Source organism: Falco rusticolus, chromosome 7 (assembly GCF_015220075.1).
Source record: "Falco rusticolus isolate bFalRus1 chromosome 7, bFalRus1.pri, whole genome shotgun sequence".
Classification (NCBI taxonomy): domain Eukaryota; kingdom Metazoa; phylum Chordata; class Aves; order Falconiformes; family Falconidae; genus Falco; species Falco rusticolus.
In genome coordinates, this window is record NC_051193.1 from 3,426,834 (window position 1) to 3,446,008 (window position 19,175).

A 19,175-nucleotide genomic window follows, 5' to 3' on the forward strand; every position below is an offset into this window, starting at 1 on the left:
CAGGCACCATCGTGCACATCTCCGCAGAGCCAGGGAAACCTCACCACAGCGCCACGGTCCCTGCACCATGCCAAGCGCAGGGCACCTGCCCGGCTCCTCAGCCTGGCCCCTAACGTGGCCGCTGCTCCCTCGCAGGTGCAGAGCTTCCTGCGGGGCTGGCTGTGCCGGAGGAAGTGGAAGACCATCATCCAGGACTACATCAGGTCCCCCCATGCTGACAGCATGCGCAAGAGGAACCAGGTTGTCTTCAGCATGCTGGAGGCAGAGGCCGAGTACGTCCAGCAGCTCCACATCCTCGTCAACAACTTCCTGCGGCCGCTGCGGATGGCGGCCAGCTCCAAGAAGCCTCCCATCACGCATGACGATGTCAGCAGCATATTCCTCAACAGGTGAGTGCCATCCTGGGCTCCAAGAGCTCTGCGGCACCCCGGCACAGCCAGCAGCCTCTGGACAGCCTGCTGCCCTACCCCAGGAATGGGTGCTGGGAGACTCCCCAGGAGCCTGCAGCCTGGCCCCCAAAGCCATGGATGGAGCTCACCATCCCCACGGGACACCTGCACAAGCAGCCCAGTGAGTGCTTGGCACTGACATGAGGACGTGCCGCAGGGGATGATGCTCCAGGGCTTTGGTAGCAGGTTGGGGCTGCCAGGAGCCCGTCTGTGTGAGGTCCTGGCTCTGGCGGTGGGGAGGGCAGTGTCCTTTGGCAGTCATAGCAGCCCAAAGGTAACGAAGGACGAGTAAAGCGGGGAGGATGCAGCTTTCACGGGAGATGGTGTGGAGGGGCAGCCGCAGCCGCTCCTGCAGATGTGACACGAGATGGAAGCCGCTGCAGTGTGCCAAGAGTGGCTGTCCCCAGGGGCTGGCTGGGATGGGGGGTGGCACTCACTGACTCCAGCCAAGCCATGGTGATGCCAAGTGTGTCATCAGTATGTGCCAGGTTTAATGGCAGCTGCAATGGCTCTGTCCCACGGTTGTCCCACAGCAGCAAGTCTTACCTGCCAGCCCTGGAGGTGCTGGCCACCTGTCCCTTGCGGCGGGGAGCATCTCCAGGAGCAGTGCTCTTGGCTCCTGGCATTGGCTCCTGCCCCTCTCCACAGCCCTTGCTGCTGCTGCTGCTGGGAGCTCCCTGGGCTGCATGGGGTGCCAGCCTGCTCTGGCAGCAGGGAGGGACCCAAACTGCAGAACCCAAATTCCAGTTTTCCCCACATCTGGGCTTGTGTGAAGACAATGCCTTGTCTGGGACAGGCACAGACAGAGCCAGCGTCGGACAGCGGGTGCTGGGTGCAGGGGAGGCTATGGTGCTTTCGCCCCCATTACCAGCACCACTCTGCTGGGCTGGGGCAGGGGGTGGCTTGTTCCCCTGCAGGAAGGGGGGGTCTGGGCTCCCCTGCATTTCTGGGTTGACTTCTGAGGGGAGCTTCAAGCTACTCAGTTCCTCCCTCTCCTCCTCTGTCCTTGTCCATCACTCCCCATGCACCTCCAGGGACCCTTTCTGCACCCCACCTTGTGCAGCCACCTCCCCAGCCAGCCCGAGGGCTCCCCTGCTCCCCTCTAGGCTGGTGATTTTGTTTAATTAGTCATTATTTGCCACTTGTTCATCTGCCTTTTCACTCCTTGTTTTATCTTTCAGTGAAACGATCATGTTTTTGCACCAAATCTTTTACCAAGGCCTGAAGGCAAGGATATCCAGCTGGCCGACGCTGGTGCTGGGTAAGTGTGTGCTGCCTCCTCGCCGTGTTCCCTTCCCACGCGCTGGCAGCGCCGAGCCTGCTCTCCTCCTCCTCCTCCTCCTCATGCAACTCAACAGGCGTTTTGCTAACTGGCAGCAGCGGTGAAATGCATCGCATGGCACATTGTTCCGTGTTTGTATCGGTCGCAGGGGCAAGGACTGGAGCAAAAAACCCCAGAGAAACCAAGTTGCTGTGTTCCTGGTTCTGCTGGGTGGTGGAAGGGGTGGGCTGGACCGTGCACAGGTGATGCTGAAGAGCATTGCTGTGTCAAATTAGACCTTCAGCTAGCACTGCAGGGTTTCTTTAAAACCCAAACTGGGCAGACCTTGGGCTTGCACAAGCAGCAGGAGATCCCAGAGGGTGCCACAGGTGGGATCTGGGAGTGAGGAGTGTTGGGAGCCGGGGGGCTGGATCCCAGGGGGTGGGCTGGACCAGCACACCCACCTCTCCACCGCCTCTCTGCTCACAGCCGACTTGTTTGACATCCTGCTGCCCATGCTGAACATCTACCAGGAGTTTGTGAGGAACCACCAGTACAGCCTGCAGATCCTGGCGCACTGCAAGCAGAACCGGGACTTCGACAAGCTGCTGAAGCATTATGAGGCCAAGCCTGACTGCGAGGAGAGGACCCTGGAGACCTTCTTGACCTACCCCATGTTCCAGGTGACGGCTGGCACCGGGATCGGCCCCAGGAATGCCACCACAACAACCCCTCCATCCTGCCCACCCCCTGGCACTGCACTGTGGCTGATGCCCTGCTCCGGTCTGTTGTGCCACAGATCCCCAGGTACATCCTCACGCTGCACGAGCTGCTGGCTCACACCCCCCATGAGCACGTGGAGAGGAACAGCCTGGATTACGCCAAGTCCAAGCTGGAAGAGCTGTCCAGGTCAGACCCACCACTGCCTGCCCCTGCCCATCCCTGCCCATCCTGGCAGCCAGGGGTGCAGGGCTGGGGCCAGCACCACGGTGGGTCGGGCCGGTGGAGGGGTTTCTTGGGCAGGCTGCCAGCACGGTGGGCTGCCCTTCTGGTGGGCAGGGAGCAGGGCTGGGGCAGGCAGACCCTCACCCACAGGGTTTGGTGAGGGTGCAGTGCCAATGGGACTGGTCTGGTCTGGGTGTTCGTACGGCATCTGCAGGGTAAAGCTGGTGGAGATGGTCATGGAGGGGTTGTGCTGTCCCACTGGGGTGGGACGCAGGAGAAGCTCAGTCCTCAGTTTGCTCAGAGCCCATCAGCCATCCCTGACCAGGATGAAACCCCTTGCGAGCTGTTGGCAGTTTTGAAAGCTGAGATGTTCTGGTGCCACCTCCTGCCCTCCTGTGCCACCCCACCCCCGGGGCCGGTGGGGTGGGAGCCTGGCTGCTGCTAGCCAGGGGCTGCCTTTTCCAGGGCTCCTTAATGATGAAAGACCAATTTTGGAGCGCCGGGATGGCTCTGAAGGTCCAGCTCTGTCCTCTGTCTGGCATGGCTGTGCCGGTGGCTGCTGGTGGGGTTGCCCTGCGGTAAGGGGCTGAGTGCCTCCAAGGCAGCTGCAGTGACCACTTGGGAATTGGCCACGATTCCCTGTTCCCAACCCCCTCCCTCCACAGGCCACGGACCAAAGCATTCTGTGTGTCCGGTGCCAGCGTGTCTGGTGCCAAACCCACCAGCACTCCTTGGTCCCAGGGTGATCCATCAAGAGGTTCCATCCCTTTTCCCACTCCTCAAGAAGCAGGGATGTCGCAGGGGGCTAGTGATGGGGGGGATCTGTCAGCCCTACATCAGAATTTTGCAATTTCTGATGCAAGAAGCACTCACGTTTCAATATTTAGAAATCTGGAGGTACAGCCCAGGCTGATGTGTGGGTTACCTCCTGAGCTCCGGGGTCTGTCTGGGTAGATACAGGTGACTGCCATAATCCTCTTGATATTCCTTCAGTTTTGGTGTTACCTGGTGCAGCCCCTCCCATGTGTCCAAAGGGATCTGATGGGAAAAATGCAGATCTCATCTGAGCTCTGATTTTCTCTTTTCCCTCCTTCAGGATAATGCATGATGAAGTGAGCGAGACTGAAAATATTCGAAAAAATCTGGCAATAGAGAGGATGATTATTGAAGGGTGTGAAATTCTGCTGGACACCAGCCAGACTTTCGTAAGACAAGGTACCGCGTTTGTGTTTATGTCCCTCCCCTCCGCAGTTATAGCAAAGCCCTGCAGCCCCCGTCCCCCCATCCCGCATCCCTCTGTGAGTGGTATAATTTTAAAATACAGCTGGTTTCTGAATTGTCTCTGCCCCAAAGCACCTCACTTCCAGACAGTTTTGGTGCTGCATTTTATTGCGTCACGGAGCAGTGTGCGCGTTTTGGCTGTTACCGATTTCCTAGCACCAGGGAGGTAGGGGGATGCATCCTGACCTCCTGGGCATGCTCCGTCCCGGAGGAGCATCCATGCGGTGTGGGTGCAGGGGCGGGTTGGGGGCCATGGCTGGTGCCCACCCTGTCTCTGAGCCCCCATAACCTGCACAGCTGGTGGCTCACAGGGCTGGTCCCAGCCCTGACGCCTGGGGACATGCCCCTGCTCCGCTCTGGGCGCATGGCAATGCCCCACTCCTGGGGACCGTGCCCTGCAAAGGTGCCCCCGATGCCGCTGCCAGGGATGGGTCTCTCCCCTCCGTAGGGTCCCTCATCCAGGTGCCGATGTCGGAGAAAGGGAAGATCACGCGGGGGCGGCTGGGCTCCCTCTCACTGAGGAAGGAGGGCGAGCGGCAATGCTTCCTCTTCTCCAAGCACTTGATCATCTGCACCAGGGGCTCTGGAGGCAAGCTGCATCTGACCAAGGTGCGGAGTGGGGGGGGATCTCAGCAGCCCCCAGTGAGGGCTCCGGCAGCTGCTGGGGAGCTGTCGTGGCTCCCTGGGGTGCCAGGGCCACAGGCTTGTGCATGGGGAGGGGGCAGAGGCCGGCACTGCTGCAGTTCGAGCTGGCCAGGCTGTCTTGGTGGCACAATGGGTCCTGGGACCACCATGCCCTTCCCTGGGTGCAGCATCCCGGGGGTGCCGGGCTGGGACCGGGCAGGCAGGCAGATTTATTTTGTGTGGTTCAGATGCCTTATCAGTGATGTGTGGAGCTGAGTCACGAGCAAAGATGAGAAATCACAAGTTCTCAATAAAAGAAGTTATCCTGATTTGTAGCAGAAACCTCGACAATCTATTCAGTGAGAAACTTAAATTATAGAGTAGGTTTGTACATAACGCTCACAGTCTCCTCTGGTCCGCTCCCAAGACTCACGCTTTTGTTGGTGGAAGTTTTGCAGTTAATTGAGCAAGAATCTTACAGAAATTGCTTATTACTGGTATTAAATTATCAGTTTGAAAAATTACAGTCCCTGGCAAAGAGTTCGTAATTACAACAACAGGCTTTTGGAAAATTTAATTTAAAACTCATATTAAATAATTTATAAACAAATTAGTTGATCGGTTATACAAGGCAAACCGCAACATCCCAGCAGTCAGTAACTGATTTTTTCCCAGTGAAAGCAGATGCTGTGCTGGCCGCAGGCTGTGCGCGCCCTCAGCAGCATCGCCCCGGCCCTGGGGCAGTGGGCTGCGATGCAGCGTGGGGGTCTGGGGCAGGGCAGCCCCCAGAGACCCAGGGGGATCCTGCCACTGAGCCCTGACTCCCGTCCCTGCAGAACGGCGTCATCTCCCTCATCGACTGCACGCTGGTAGAGGAGCAGGAGAGCACCGATGAGGATGGTAGGTACCCCCGCCCCACCAGTGGCCCCGAGCTGGCAGGGTCCCCTCATGGCGTGCCCAGGGCCCTGCTGAGCCCCCACCCATAGGTGCAGGGTAGGGGTGTTGGCTTGTGCATCTGCTGGTGGGTGCTGAGCAGACCCACATCTCAAAAAACAGTTGCAGCTACTCCAGGACCCTCTTTGCTGGGGCTGCCAGCACCACCAGCACGGCAAACCATCTCCCGCTGCGCACCACAGACTGTGTTGGGTTTTGCAGCGTGGTCACCCCATTGCAGGGGGGGGGGAACATGCACCCAGGGGTGTCGGGGAGGTGCTGGGGGTGCAGGTCCCACGCTGGGGGCTGCACTTGATGCCAGACCCTTGGCACGACGTTGCAGCCAGCCCTGGGCAGTTGCTGTGTTTCGTGGCTGGGGACCAGCGGCAGCAAGGGCAGCACTGCCGGTGTCCCCTGTACAGGTCTGGTGCCCTCCTGGGCCGGACTGCCATCCATCCATGCAGCATAAAACCAGCCACGGCAGAGCTGCAGCAAATTCAGATGTTGAATAGATTCAAAGAAGTCATGATCTACTGGCTCAATTTAATTAAGTAAATTATTTACTGTGAACCAAACAGATGCACATTTATGCAAATATGACCTTCCTGAGGCAGGCAGCGAGTGTCACAGCTCAGTGCTTGCAAGTGGAAAAAGGCAGAGATGCTGGACGTCCTCAGCCGTGCCCACTTAACTGCAGGCTTGTGAAAAAGAACAGGCTCCTTTCTCTTGTCCTAATTATGAATTCATTAACACGTGCTGGGGAGCCGGGCTCTCCCCTGGCATGCAGCGGTGGGGCCGCAGTGGCGAGGCCATGCTGCGCTCCTGCTGTGCAGACTTTATTTTGCGAATGGTGAGTCTTTGCCCAGCAAACCTGTCCCATCCTCACTGCAGACAACCCACAAAATGCAACAAGCTCCATAAAACCATAACAAAACCTATGGTGGGGAAGAGGGGGTGGGGAAATCTTTTCACAATCATTGTGTGTGCTTTTCCTATTCCAAAGCAAAAACATCAGGGCAGGACATCGATCATCTTGACTTCAAAATCGTGGTGGAGCCAAAAGATTCCTCATCTTTCACGGTTATCCTCGTGGCCTCATCCAGGCAGGAGAAGGCTGCGTGGACCAGTGACATCAGCCAGGTAGGATGAACCTGGCTGGGAGGAGGTGTCGGGGCGCCAAGTCCCTGAGGATGGGCAGCCACCACAGGATTCCTGCTGCAGCAGTGGCTTTGGGCACCCAGAATTAATGCTTGACATTTGCTGCGTGGCTGCAGTTCTGCTGCCTGCCCTTGGGCTGTGGCTGTGCCGGTAGCACCCGGCTGGGTTTGCACCCTGGGTGCGTTCTGGTGCCAGCGGGGTGCTCGGGACCTGCTGCAGGCTGAGGTCTTGCTGCATCAGGCTGCTGTGACCAGCCCGGGTGCACCCCCAAGCCTTGGGCACCCAGGGAGAGCGGTTTCATGCAGAGGGTGACTTGGAGCTGGGGTGCACCAAGAGCCCAGCCATTGCTGAAAGCTTTCTGGTGTCTGGTAGCTCAAAGAGGAGGAGGTGGAGGAGGAAGGTGACGCAGCTGCAGCAGGTGGGAGCAGAGTTACCTATCAGTGCTCTGCCTGCACGTGTTGATACATGGTTTGGATTTCTGCTCTGACTCAGACACGTGGTACAATTTACACCTGCTCTTCATTTGCTTTATGCAAATGACTTTGAAGATATTTTTTCCCAGGTAGGAGGAAGAGAAAAGTTATTGATTAAATAGGGATTGCCTCCTGGCCACCTCTGTTGTACCATGCCCTTGTCTGCATACCCTTGCTGAGCATCGGTCCTTGACGAGGGCTGTGGGGGGAGCTGGGGCCTGGCCCCACGCAGGGAGGTGGTGGCTCAGCCAGCAACACCTGGTCCCACTGTGCGGGGCTGGGGTCAGTTCTGCCTGCATGGGGGTCTCCAGCCCACGCTCCTGCCCAGAATAGCCCTGGGTGGTGAGCTGGCAGGGAAGGGACCAGTGCTGCTCTGGTGCTCGCAAGGTCTCCCTCTGAGAGCATCCAGCAGTGCAGGCAGGGAGGGGAGTTCAATTACAGCAGTAAAGGATGAGAGCAGGTTTCTGGCATCTCTCGCAATACCTTTGTGTCTGCCAGCGCACCCTGAGCCTGGGCCAGGTCTGTAGCAGCAGAGCTGGGGAGCAGCTCTGCGTGATGCTTTCCCCAGAACAGGGATGCAGGACTGTGATGGTGAAGCTCCTGTTTTCAGGCAAAAGTCTTGCCCTTCCCAGCTGTGCCCTCCCAGCTCGGTCCTCCATCAGGCGCGGTAGATGCAGTTAGCCAGGATGTCTGGTCAGGATAAGACCAGGCTTGGGCTCTCTTATGGTACGTCCAAGCCAGGTGGGCAGCAGGGCCGGCATCGCCGCCGCTGCCTTCTCCCACTTCCCACCCGTGTCTCTTCCCAGTGTGTGGACAACATCCGCTGCAACGGCCTCATGATGAATGCCTTCGAGGAGAACTCCAAGGTCACCGTCCCCCAGATGATCAAGTGAGTGCTCTGCCCGGGCTCTGCCCCGCTCCACGGCACAGCTCCTACGGCAGCCAAGCGCTGCCGAGATCCCTGGGAGCCCAGCAGCTTGCCCATGCACTCAGGCACTCGGGTTCGCTGTTGTCGGCGTGGTAGTTAGGAGCGGTAATTAGCTGGGAGAGGAGAGTTGTGTGGGACTGTGCTTGGGGAGGTGGGAAGGTTGAAGGGAAAATAAAAATAGTAAAAGCTGGGGGGGAGCAGGGAGGTGGAAGCACCAGAAGAGAGGGGCACAGGGGGCTGCTGTCCCCATGGGTGCTGGAGTGCAAGAGCTGCCCAAGGAGGCGCATGTGTGGCACAAGGGGGACCAGGCAGAGCCGGTGGGAGGGGGCAGTGTGGAGGGTGTCCCCCCTACATCAACTGCCCACACTGCTGCGGGCCTGCTGTCAGGCACGGGCAAGAGTCTTGGTTTGTGAGTGTGCCCCAGTGACAGGCTTTCCACATTTTTTGCACAAACCTCTGCAGTGTTTGCAGCCATTCTGGGGTGCAGGCTTCCATGCTTCCCCCATATCCCTGCCTGCGGTTTATGTAGGGGCACCCTGTACGAAGGAGGCTCCTTTGCTGCCGAGGACCTGTACTGCTTCCCGTGGTCTCTTGGTTTCGTTCCAGGCTGGAACCACAGATATCTTGTTTCTCTGCAGGTCTGATGCCAGCTTGTATTGTGATGATGTTGACATTAGGTTCAGTAAAACGATGAATTCCTGCAAGGTCCTGCAGATCCGCTATGCAAGCGTGGAACGGCTCCTGGAGAGGCTGACAGACCTGCGGTTCCTGAGCATTGACTTTCTGAACACGTTCCTGCATTCGTACCGTGTCTTCACCACTGCCCTGGTCGTCCTCGACAAGCTCATCACGATCTACAAGAAGCCGATCAGTGCCATCCCCGCACGGTGAGGCCACACGTGGCATCGCTGCAGTGCCTGTGCCGATGGCCTGTCCTGAAGGACTGGCAGGGTTTATGGGGGGGACGGGACTGCGGCACTGCTCCTCCAGCCCCTCTTCTGTCCTGTCAGTCCTCTGCCACCCCAGATGTGCCTGGCCCTGGTGCCAGCCCAGGGCTGTTTCCCCTGCTCCCCATGAGTTGTGAGACCAGCAGATCAGGGGAGCAGATAAACCCGAGCTCGGTGGGTGTCCCCACCGCCGGGAGGGCTGGGCAGTGTGAGCAGGGCAGCAGGGGCTCGCGCTGGCTCTGCTGGGCCTGGGGGGATGCTCTGGACACCCAGCGCTGCCAGAGCTGCTGGTGTGGGGTCTCCACTGTGACTCAGGCAGAGTAGGTGTGAGTTCAACCTTTCCCTGTCTCTCCACCAAGGTCCCTGGAGCTCCTGTTTGCAAACAGCCAGAACAACAAGCTGCTGTACGGCGAGCCCCCCAAGTCCCCCAGAGCCAACCGCAAGTTCTCCTCACCTCCTCCTCTCTCCATCACCAAGTCCTCATCCCCCAGCCGGCGGAGGAAGCTTTCCCTCAACATCCCCATCATCACAGGAGGGAAGGCGCTGGACCTGGCTGCTCTGAGCTGCTCCTCCAACGGCTATGCAAGCATGTACTCCTCCATGGCTCCCTTCAGTAAGACCACCCTGGACATAAACAAACTGTATGTGTCCAGTAACTATCCCAATAAAATCCCTGACGAAGGAGAAGCAGCTTCAGAAAAACAAGAGGAGTCGCTGCCGAGCAAGCAAAGTAAGTTGCTGTGGATTTGCAGATGGGTGGGCTCCAGCCCTGGCAGCCAGCAGGGGGGGGCTGGGTTTGGTGGGTGCTATGTAGGAGGTACAGGGACATGGGCAGGGGCTCGGGCACACTGTGCCCAGGGGCTTTGTGGCAGCAGGTGGCCCAAGTGGGTGCTGGTGAGGGGGTGTGTGTGCAGGGAGCCCCTGCCCCACGAGCAGGCACGCAGCAGTCCCCTGCGCACTGGGGAGACCAGTGGCAGTGGTGGCAGCGGTGGTGGTGGTGGTGGTGCTCCTGGTGATGCAGTGACTGGTGTGATGTGGCAACCAGGAGCCTCAGCAACAGGGTACTGCGGGGAGGCAGTCAGAACCGGGTGAGTAAAACATCGCAAAGGCCACAGGTCATTGCTCCGTTGAGCATCCCTGTGCTGACGTCTATGGTCACGGCTCTGAGCACAGCACAGCAGTGGAGGACAGCAGTTTCCCTGTCTTTAACAAAAGCAGGAACAGGCTGCAGCATCCCTGTTCGCACCTCAACATCATCCTGTCCCTGGCTGCGGGTTGTGTAAGCACCTTCTGCACCTGGGTGCCCAAGCAGGGGCTCCAAGAGGGGGGAAGCTGCTCTGTGGGGCAGTTGTAGACCAGGGGAGGGGACAGCCCAGCTGGAGGTCAGGGGACAGGCTGCCCCAGCTCCTCCCGCAGCCCTTCGCTGGTGGTTTCCCAGTGCCTGCACCCTGCGAGGGAGGTACTGCATCCTGCTCTGTCACTGTGCATGGGATGCATGGGCTGGAGCTCACCCGCGGTCCGGTTTGCCATTGCCAGCCCTGGGCAGAGCCTCTGAGCTGGCACTGCATGCACCATGCATGGCACAGAGAGCTCCTGCCTCCCGTGGGTTGTGTGCTACCTGAAAGCTAAGTTATATATATAATAACAAAACAAAAAATAATCAGCCAAAACCCAAAACCCACCAGCAGAAAGAAAAAAAGCACTCCAAAAACCCCCAAAGTAATTGCAGGACTGTACCTTTCCTGTACTTAGTTGCTGTGTGCCCAGCTGGAACAATTCTGACTTTAGGAAAATCTGGAAGAGCTAAAATGCAGCTGCAACATGCATGTGTCCAGCGGTGATGGTAAATGTGTTCCCTGTTCCTCCCAGGCTCAGAGGTGTCTGTCAGGGAAGAGTCGGACACGGATCCCAACCAGAGTGATGAAGCAGAAGCTGAAGCTTCCCCAACAAAATCTCCGACAACTCCTAAGTCCATCAAGTGCAAAAATTCATCAGGTAACAAGTGAGCCAAGACTTGTCCTGCTCAGGGGTCACCCAGGGCTACCTGCTGCCCTTGAACCTGGCCGTGCAGAGCTGCTAAAGGTGCAGGTGTAAAACTGAAGCAGACATGAGAAGGAGCAGGACTTTACCCTCTATTTTGCTGCAAGGGGGCAGAGAAATGCAGAACCCTCTGCCTGTGCCACAGAACTGGTCTGCACATCTTACGGGGTCCTCTCACCCCTTTCCTCCCCACTCGGGACTGATCTGACAAGTTAGGAGCGAGTTATGCTGCTTGAGATGTGAGCCTGGGCTGCATCAAGCATCAGTTTATCTGCTTGAGTCTCCCCTGTAGCTATTTTAACACCACCTATAGCACTCTGTTGGCTTAATTCCTGCTAGAGCTGTGCTGGATGAATTCTTGTGGCGTCACCGGTGGCATCCAAAGCTGCCCATCTCCTTTGCCCCAGCTGCGGCCAGGCAGAAACCAGCTCTCCATGAGGAGCAGCCCCGTGTTGGCCATCTGCACCCGCCACCTCCACGAGCCCTGTTTCCATCTTGCCCCCACACAGGGGGCTGCCTGTGTGCCGGGGGGGTGGCGTGTGGGGCCAGGGCTGCGGGAGGGGAGCCGGCTGGCACTGCGGTGGCAGCCGGAGTGGTGTTGGCTTTCTTCTCTGCCCCAGATTTCTCCTTGTTTTCTTACAACAACGGCGTGGTCATGACGTCCTGCCGGGAGCTCGACAGCACCCGCAGTGCCCTGTCTGCTGCCTCCGCGTTCGCCATCGCCACGGCAGGGGCCAACGAGGGGACCCCCACCAAGGAGAAGTACCGCAGGATGTCCCTCGCCAGTGCAGGTACCCTGCCCCAGGGCTGCTGAGAAAGCAGGGATGCATTTTTGGGGTACCTGTTTCTACCCTACTCATCTGGGTTTCCCTCCCTGCCTGGGAGGCAGCCCCTACTAGGGGAGCCCAGAGCACCCACAGTCCAGCACCCGTGGCCCCAGGCATCCTGCTGCCTTATAACACGGAGCCTCCCCAGCACTTGCATTTAAGTGACAGCTTAGGGATGCTTGAGAAGTGGGGCTGCTCCTTCTGCAGTCCTGACAGCAGCCCTAAGCTATTCCCGATGGAGCTGGAGCTGTGCTAAGGGGTTGCTGGCAGTTTCAGGCTTTCCAACAGACCAGCGGAATGGGGACAAGGAGTTCGTGATCCGGAGAGCTGCCACCAACCGTGTCCTCAATGTGCTGCGGCACTGGGTCTCCAAACACTCGCAGGTGGGCAGTGGGGGGGCTGAGCAGGGACTTGGCACCGTGGGGACCCTCCCTCCCCGCCGGTGCGAATTTGGTTGTGTGCTGAGTGGCTCAGCCAGGCTCCAGCTGGAATGACAATTTGGCACTTCTTTTTTAATTAAGCAAATGAGTGGACTTGGGGAGGGGATGAAACTGGGAAGCAGGGGAGCTGGGAGCCCTGGGTGCAGAGCCAGGGACCAGGCATTGGGCTGCAGTGTTTGCGTATGTGGTGGGCAAAGGAATGGAGCCGGGATCCACAGTCACCCCCAGGCTGGGCTAAGTGGAAGTGGAGTACTTGGGTTTGGTTTCTGTTAGGGGGTTTCAGGCTGGGGTCAGGGTTAGGACACTCTGTGGTTTTCCTTGCTGTCCCTGTCCTTCTCTGCTGTGGGTTGCTGGGGACACTGGGAGCAGTGCTATACTGTTTGTCACTGGAAAGCCCCCATGCCTCTCCCAGGCCAGGTATAGAATGAGCCCGGTGCTTTCCTGGCCAGTTCCCATTTGCCGGGCACTGCAGACTGGGATTTTGTAGGGAAGAGCCATCCTCTGCCCTTGGCCAAGCAGCCGCCCACGCTGGCACTGTGGGGCCGTCGGTCTTGGCCGGGTTTAAATGGGCAGGGAGCGGAGCTGCTGGGTATTGCGGTTCCTCATGTTATAGTGCATTAACACTGTGGCTGTGCCGGCTGTGGCAGGACTTTGAAACCAACGAGGAGCTGAAGTTCAGGGTGATCAGCTTTCTGGAGGAGGTTATTCACGATCCCGAGCTCCTGACCCAGGAGAGGAAAGCAGCTGCCAACATCATAAGGTGAAGAGCGGTGGGCGGGAGGTTGCTTTTCCTGGATGCCGTGCCGGGTGCTGGGTGACTGCATCCCGCTGTCGCTGGGGACAGGAGGGCACAAGGGCTGCAGGAGGGGCTGTGCCTGCAGTCAGGGCCTGGGCTCAGCAGGTGCCGAGGAGGAGGATGGGCAGTGCTGGCCGTATCCGTCTCCCCAGCACATCGGGAGCTGAGTGGGGGCCATGGGCGAGGTGTGACCCCCCAGCCTTGTGCAGGCACGTGTGCAGGCATGGCTGAGGTGCGGTGGTGAACCCAGCGAGCACGTGGCCCTGCCCGCTGTTGGGCAGTGGGACAGCACCGCGGCTGCCCCTCCCAGGGGCTCTGGGCTCCTCGGGGCAGCGGGGAGGCTCTGGCCACCCAGGAGCGTGTCCACCCCATGCTGGGGCTGAGGAAGTCGTGTCTTGTGGCAGGAGTGATGCATGCAGGGCCAGCTGTGGCCTTGGTTAAGGGGTTTTTTTCTCTTTAAAATGGGAAATGGGACTTAGAAACATTCTTGTGCATGCTGAGTGTGAAAAACTGTGAAAAACCATGAAGTCATGAGCTGCAGCCCCGTTGGGGTTGTGCGGCTCTGATGCTATCCCAGCCAGAGTAACACTGTCTTTTAATGCCTTCACAGGACCTTGACGCAGGAAGATCCAGGAGACAATCAGATAACCCTGGAGGAGGTCGTACAGATGGTAAATACCCTTTCCCTTTGTCACTCCGCCTGGTAGCTCGGTGTGGTGGGAGGGGGACAGGTAAGGATCCCTGTGCACTAGTGCACCCAGCTCTCCAAGCCTGCTGTCTGAGCCCATGGCTACAAAGAAGGGAAAGGTTTTCTGGGGACAGGGACAGCTGTGAGCACAGCTGGATCTGTTACAGGCAAAGGCAGCAATGATCCAGCCCACTGGCCGTGTTAGTGCTCCTGCACCGTTGGCAGGATGGCTGGAGTGCGCAGAGGGATGTGCCTGCCCGCTGCTGCCAGTGCCTGCCCAAGGGACACAGGAGAACCCTGTGGGTTTCCAGTCATCTGTGTCCCCAGACCTGTGCTAGTGCTGCCACATACTGGTTCCAAGTGACGGGTGCTGGCTCTGCTGGTGTCGGTGCTGCTCCCCCGGGAGCAGAGACCTGGGAACATGCAATGGATTTAAAAACATCAGAGTGGCTGCAATGCATTTGCTGCTTTCCTGCATTTAAAAAAAAAAACACACCAAAATCTGCTCCCAGAAAAACCCAAGAGCCACTTTAAATTGGCCGGGTGCACCTGAAACAACAGTGGCTCTGTCCCTGGGTCTGCCGGCTGGCTTCTGGAGTGGCTCATCCCTCTTGGGTTGTTTTTTAAGCTTTTGCCTGTAACCATGGGCACTGGAAACTTCCTCTGAAGACAAAATGAAACCAGAGGGTTTCAATCTGCCCCTCAATCTGAGCAGCTGCACAGCAGCGACCTGTGGTTGAAGGCATGGTGGGGACACAAGGGTGCCCTGGTTTTTGGGGTGGCCGTTGGGGTGAGGGGGGTTGTGGGTTCCCCGACCCCCTCTCTGTGAGCTGGGTGTGTGCATCGTGCCACGTGCTGAGCCCTCGCTGGCTGCTCCAGGGTGCCAGAGCCCTCCTGCACTGTGCAGGGTGCTGCTGAGTGCCACCGGTGCCGCTTGCCCACCCAGTGTTTGCTGTCAGCAGCACCCCGCGCTCTGGCAGGGTCTGTCCTGCAGCCTGCACCCCCCGGTGTGCACCCACCTCCCTGCAGCCTCTCCATGGGCCGCTGAGCCCCCACAGGGGAAGTCCAGTGGGGGTTTGCTCCCTGGGAGCCACTTTCACAACCCCTTTCCTGCAGCCAGGAGGGGATTTTCCAGTGAGCTGTTAACTCGTGCTCGCCGGGCTGGCTCCCATGGGTGCCTGGAGCCACTCTGCTTTTCCCAGACCCCTCCTTGCAGAGGGTGCTGGAGGGAGGCGATGCCTCTCCTCAGGGAGAAGCAGCACCCCGGAGCAGCGTGCTTAGCTGGTCCATGGCATTGCCCCCAGGTCCTGCACCCCAGCCACCCAGCAGCGTGGTCCCTTGGCACCACTGTCCCTGTGCACCACTAGCTCTGGCCAGGGGACACTGCAATGTGGCAGCTGGTGGTTCAGTGCAACAGCCCTGAGCAAAATGGCCCTGCCTGTGCTCTTTGCCTGCAGGCAGTGCTGGGGAGGGCAGCCAGGAGGAGGGTCTGGGCTGCCTGTGAGAGTAACTGGCTGGACTGGAGGCAGCGCAGAGCACGTGCACACACCCTGTGCCTGCTGCCCCGCATACTCTGCGCTTTGCACCTCCGCCCTCGCAGCTCCATCCCCAGAGCCACCCACTGGTCCCCGTCTCTGTCCCTGCACGATGCCAGCCCAGCACCTCTTTCCTCTGCCCCCACTGTGCTGGGAGCTGCTACATGGAGCTGCTACAACCCCTTTCCTGGGACCCAGACAGGAGAGATGCTGCTGCTTGTTTCCAGGAGAAGGGATGCTGTGGCACATTTTTAGATACTTCCCTGCTGGGAGAACCGTGAGTTTGGGCTGTGTTTGTGTCAAAGCACCCCAAAGCCCATGCATGCTCTGTGCAGGTCTGGGGCTGAAGGCACTCACTGTCAGCCCAGGTGGCTCCAAGCACAGAGAACCCCAAGTCCCCCCATGCCTGCAAGTGCCGCTTGGCCAGAGCCAGGCATCAGGGACAGAGGATGCTCCTGTTCTCCTGCTTTTCTGGACATCCCTTGGGACAGCCATCCCAAGCAGCAGCAGGGTCTGAGAGCTGCCAGCCCCATGGGTGCTGGTGGAGCGGTGCTGGTGAGGCTGACCGAGCTGCTGGGCAGAGGCACAAGGCAGCAGCTCTGCAGCACTGCTCTAGCTGGGATCCCCTGGCGCTTTATTAATTAAACAGATGTAGAGCAAAAAGGCAGCGGTTACAGAAGTTGGTGTGCAGGGATCCGTTTTGTAGCTGACACCTAATTACTTAAATAGAGAAGATTAGTTAATTTTGTGTCTGTACATATGCATGGATGATAACGTAATTAAAACCGCTGGGTTTGCAGGGCTGTGTGAAGCCAGCACTTCTCAGCACTGGCAAGATGCGGTGCCTCTGGGCCATCGGACCAGCACAGCACCACACATGCCACCTCTCCTGGGGAAAAGCCTTTGGCATGGGAGCCTGACTTTGGCTTTGATTCTCTGTGCATGAAATGTAGAAGTTCTTACTGTGCTCTTAAGCAACGAGTCCTCATCACTGCCTTTGTCACTCAGGCTGAGGGAGTCAAAGCAGAACCTTTTGAAAACCACTCAGCCCTGGAAATAGCAGAACAGCTGACACTGCTGGATCACCTGGTCTTCAAGAAGATCCCGTATGAGTGAGTGATCCTCATGAGCGAGGAAGGGCTGCTCTGATCGCCCAGGGCTCTGCAGCTACTTGCTGCCCCACAGGCAGCCTGACCTGGGCTAAACCCAGAGGGTGCAAAGTCTTCCCAGCCGACCCCGCTTTCCAAGTAGCTCAGGCTGGGCTCAAGCCCAAATGTGAGGCCTGATCCTGTGGCTTATCTGCTGGCATCCCGGAGGTGCCTGGCTGGGGGAGAGCCTCCCGTGTCCGTCGTGCTTTCAAGTGCATCCATGCAGTCCCTTTCTGGCAGCGTGCGGGGCAAAGGCCCTGGCATCTCCATCCCGTGCGGGTGCAGTGGAGCTTGCAGGGCTTGGGTGTCCCAGAAAAATGGGAAATAAATGTTGACTTGAACGCTGTCATTTGCAGAGAGTTCTTTGGGCAAGGTTGGATGAAGCTTGAGAAGAACGAAAGGACTCCTTACATCATGAAGAACACAAAACACTTTAATGATGTAAGTGCAGCCACAGTGGGGGCTGGGGAGACAGGCAATGATGAGGCAGTGCAGCCAACCTGCTCCCAGCATCAGCCAGGGACTGGGATGTATGAGGTTTATCTGCTCCCACCCATGCTCCATGGGTGTTACATGCCTTTGGGACCCCTTGCAGGTGGAGCATCTGCTGGTGCAATTGCTCCCTCTGGGGCTCCTGCAGTGAAGGGAAATCTTAAAACATGCTGCCAGGCTGGAGGGCACATAGCTGTTGTCCAAAGTTGTCCTAACGCTTGGGCTGGGCCTGGTGTCTCCCCAAAGGTCAGTAACTTGATAGCGTCGGAGATCCTCCGGAACGAGGAGATCAACGCGCGGGTGAGTGCCATCGAGAAGTGGGTGGCGGTGGCGGACATCTGCAGGTGCCTGCACAACTACAACGCGGTGCTGGAGATCACCTCCTCCCTCAACCGCAGTGCCATCTTCCGCCTAAAGAAAACCTGGCTCAAGGTCTCCAAGCAGGTATGGGCACGGGGCTGACCCCCTTCGGGGGAGGCAGCAGGGGTCTGATGCACCGGGTGTGACGGTGTTGGCATGACATAAGACACATGCATTGAAAAAACAGTTAGAAAATGGAGTAAGGGGTTTGTAGGTCTTCCCCAGGAGGGAGGTGGTGTGCAAGTTGCTCAGACCCTGCGTTGCTGTCAGGTTCATTCATCCTGCAGGTCAGATGTGCAGTTAAAGCAACTTTTTCTAAAGAGTCATTGTAGCTGTATACGCACGTACAGATGCTTCTTTAAACTGATTTTCTGGGCTTCTCAGACCAATTATGGATGAGCAAAATGAATCCTTGTGTTGAGTTACTTGGTACAGAAATAGCTTTTACCTGCATGGTGCAGAGCCTGATGGAGGCCAGGGGCTGCCAAGCCAGAATTGCTGTGTGGGCTCCTCTGAATCTGGAGCACCATCTTTTTTCCTGCAAAGTGATAAACCCATAAATTAAAACAGGCAGTGATGAAGGCAGAAGTGGGAGGCAGGGGAAGGAAGCAAGTGCATAGCCTGTCTTTATTACGTGTTGGAGGAACTTTGTTTTCAAGCGCTTGCTCAGCTCCTCTGGATGTCACCAGGAGCTGGGTGTAAGGGCCAGGGCAGAATTTGTACCTGCAAGGGGACTGAGCAGCTGGATGGGGGTGGTGTGCCCTGGCGGCTTCACACACCCCTGCTGCAGGGATGGGGGTTTCTTCCAGGGCTTTCTCCAAGTGACAGTTTGGGTTTCTTGCAGACAAAGGCTCTGATTGATAAGCTGCAAAAGCTGGTGTCATCGGAGGGCAGGTTCAAGAACTTGCGGGAGGCACTGAAAAAGTGAGTGAACAATGATTCTCCTCTGGCAGCTGCTGCTGCGAGGGGGCTGCTGACAGCCAGGCCAGGGTCCCCCCATGCTGGGTGACCCGGAGCCCACCCTGGCTCCCACCCTGCAGGCTAGGGTTCTGCTCACAAGACCATTTCAGAGCCTGCACGAAAGCAGTTCTTGTTTAGCAGGCACAGGAGGGTGCTTGCAAAGTGATCCCAAGTAACAAGCTGCTCTTCCAAGGAGCAGTACGGAAAGATGTGAATAAAAGGGATTGCAAAGGGGCAAATCATTGCCAGACACCAGAAAACTTTTTTTCCTCCCTTCCTCTTACAGACTCATAGTTTAAACCCCCAAAATGTACCATATTTAGCTACGGTTTCCCACCAGCCAGTGCATGTCATTCCAGCTAGTGTGGACCTTGTTGGCAGCACACCGGGGGGAGTCCTGAGTCGGAGCTTTGCACAGCAGAGAGCTGGCGGTGCTGCAATAGCAGCCAGCCCCGCACCAGACCAGGGACAGCGTTGGGCTTCTCTGCCGGCACTCACGCTCCCCAAATCATCGTTACTTGGTGTTCACTTGGTCCCACAAATTGAGGAGCCCAGTGATGCATGTGGGTGGGGAGCGGGGTGCTGAGCTGCCCTGGAGCTGGTGCATCCCCATGGGCTTGTGCATCCCCGTGTGCATGGCAGACACCCGTGGGCTGTGTCCCATCAGCAGCACCCAGCGATCCTCCTTGGGGACTGGGCTGGGGTACAGGGTGAAGGTGGGGGGCAAGCCCAGTGCCTGCACTGCCCTCGGCTTTTGGCTGGGGTTTCACTGACTACAGGGGCAGCTTCGAAAGGTCTTCCCAGCCTTCTGCCCCCACTCACCTCCTGCAGTCCCTGGCTTTGTGCAGGGCATGGCTGCAGCTGGTGCTTGCCCTGCCCACAGGGACAGG

At 58.0% G+C, this 19,175-nt stretch overlaps 1 protein-coding gene across 4 annotated transcripts in view; it reads left to right on the forward strand.

Annotated features, from left to right (window-relative positions):
- Positions 1–19,175, forward strand: part of RASGRF1 (Ras protein specific guanine nucleotide releasing factor 1) — a 41,882-nt gene that overhangs the window by 18,568 nt on the left and 4,139 nt on the right. Inside the window, exons 5-24 of one of the 4 annotated variants that reach the window (XM_037395826.1) lie at positions 136–389; positions 1,631–1,710; positions 2,200–2,393; positions 2,510–2,619; positions 3,752–3,870; positions 4,385–4,545; positions 5,397–5,460; positions 6,497–6,633; positions 7,931–8,013; positions 8,691–8,939; positions 9,359–9,729; positions 10,869–10,994; positions 11,660–11,830; positions 12,143–12,249; positions 12,954–13,066; positions 13,713–13,773; positions 16,334–16,437; positions 16,830–16,914; positions 17,212–17,409; positions 18,170–18,249. In XM_037395826.1, the coding sequence (XP_037251723.1) occupies positions 136–389; positions 1,631–1,710; positions 2,200–2,393; positions 2,510–2,619; positions 3,752–3,870; positions 4,385–4,545; positions 5,397–5,460; positions 6,497–6,633; positions 7,931–8,013; positions 8,691–8,939; positions 9,359–9,729; positions 10,869–10,994; positions 11,660–11,830; positions 12,143–12,249; positions 12,954–13,066; positions 13,713–13,773; positions 16,334–16,437; positions 16,830–16,914; positions 17,212–17,409; positions 18,170–18,249 (2,867 nt within the window). Of the gene's footprint in view, positions 1–135; positions 390–1,630; positions 1,711–2,199; positions 2,394–2,509; positions 2,620–3,751; positions 3,871–4,384; positions 4,546–5,396; positions 5,461–6,496; positions 6,634–7,930; positions 8,014–8,690; positions 8,940–9,358; positions 9,730–10,868; positions 10,995–11,659; positions 11,831–12,136; positions 12,250–12,953; positions 13,067–13,712; positions 13,774–16,333; positions 16,438–16,829; positions 16,915–17,211; positions 17,410–18,169; positions 18,250–19,175 lie in introns of all 4 variants that reach the window. The other 3 variants (XM_037395825.1, XM_037395827.1, XM_037395828.1) reach the window with 3 other exon arrangements.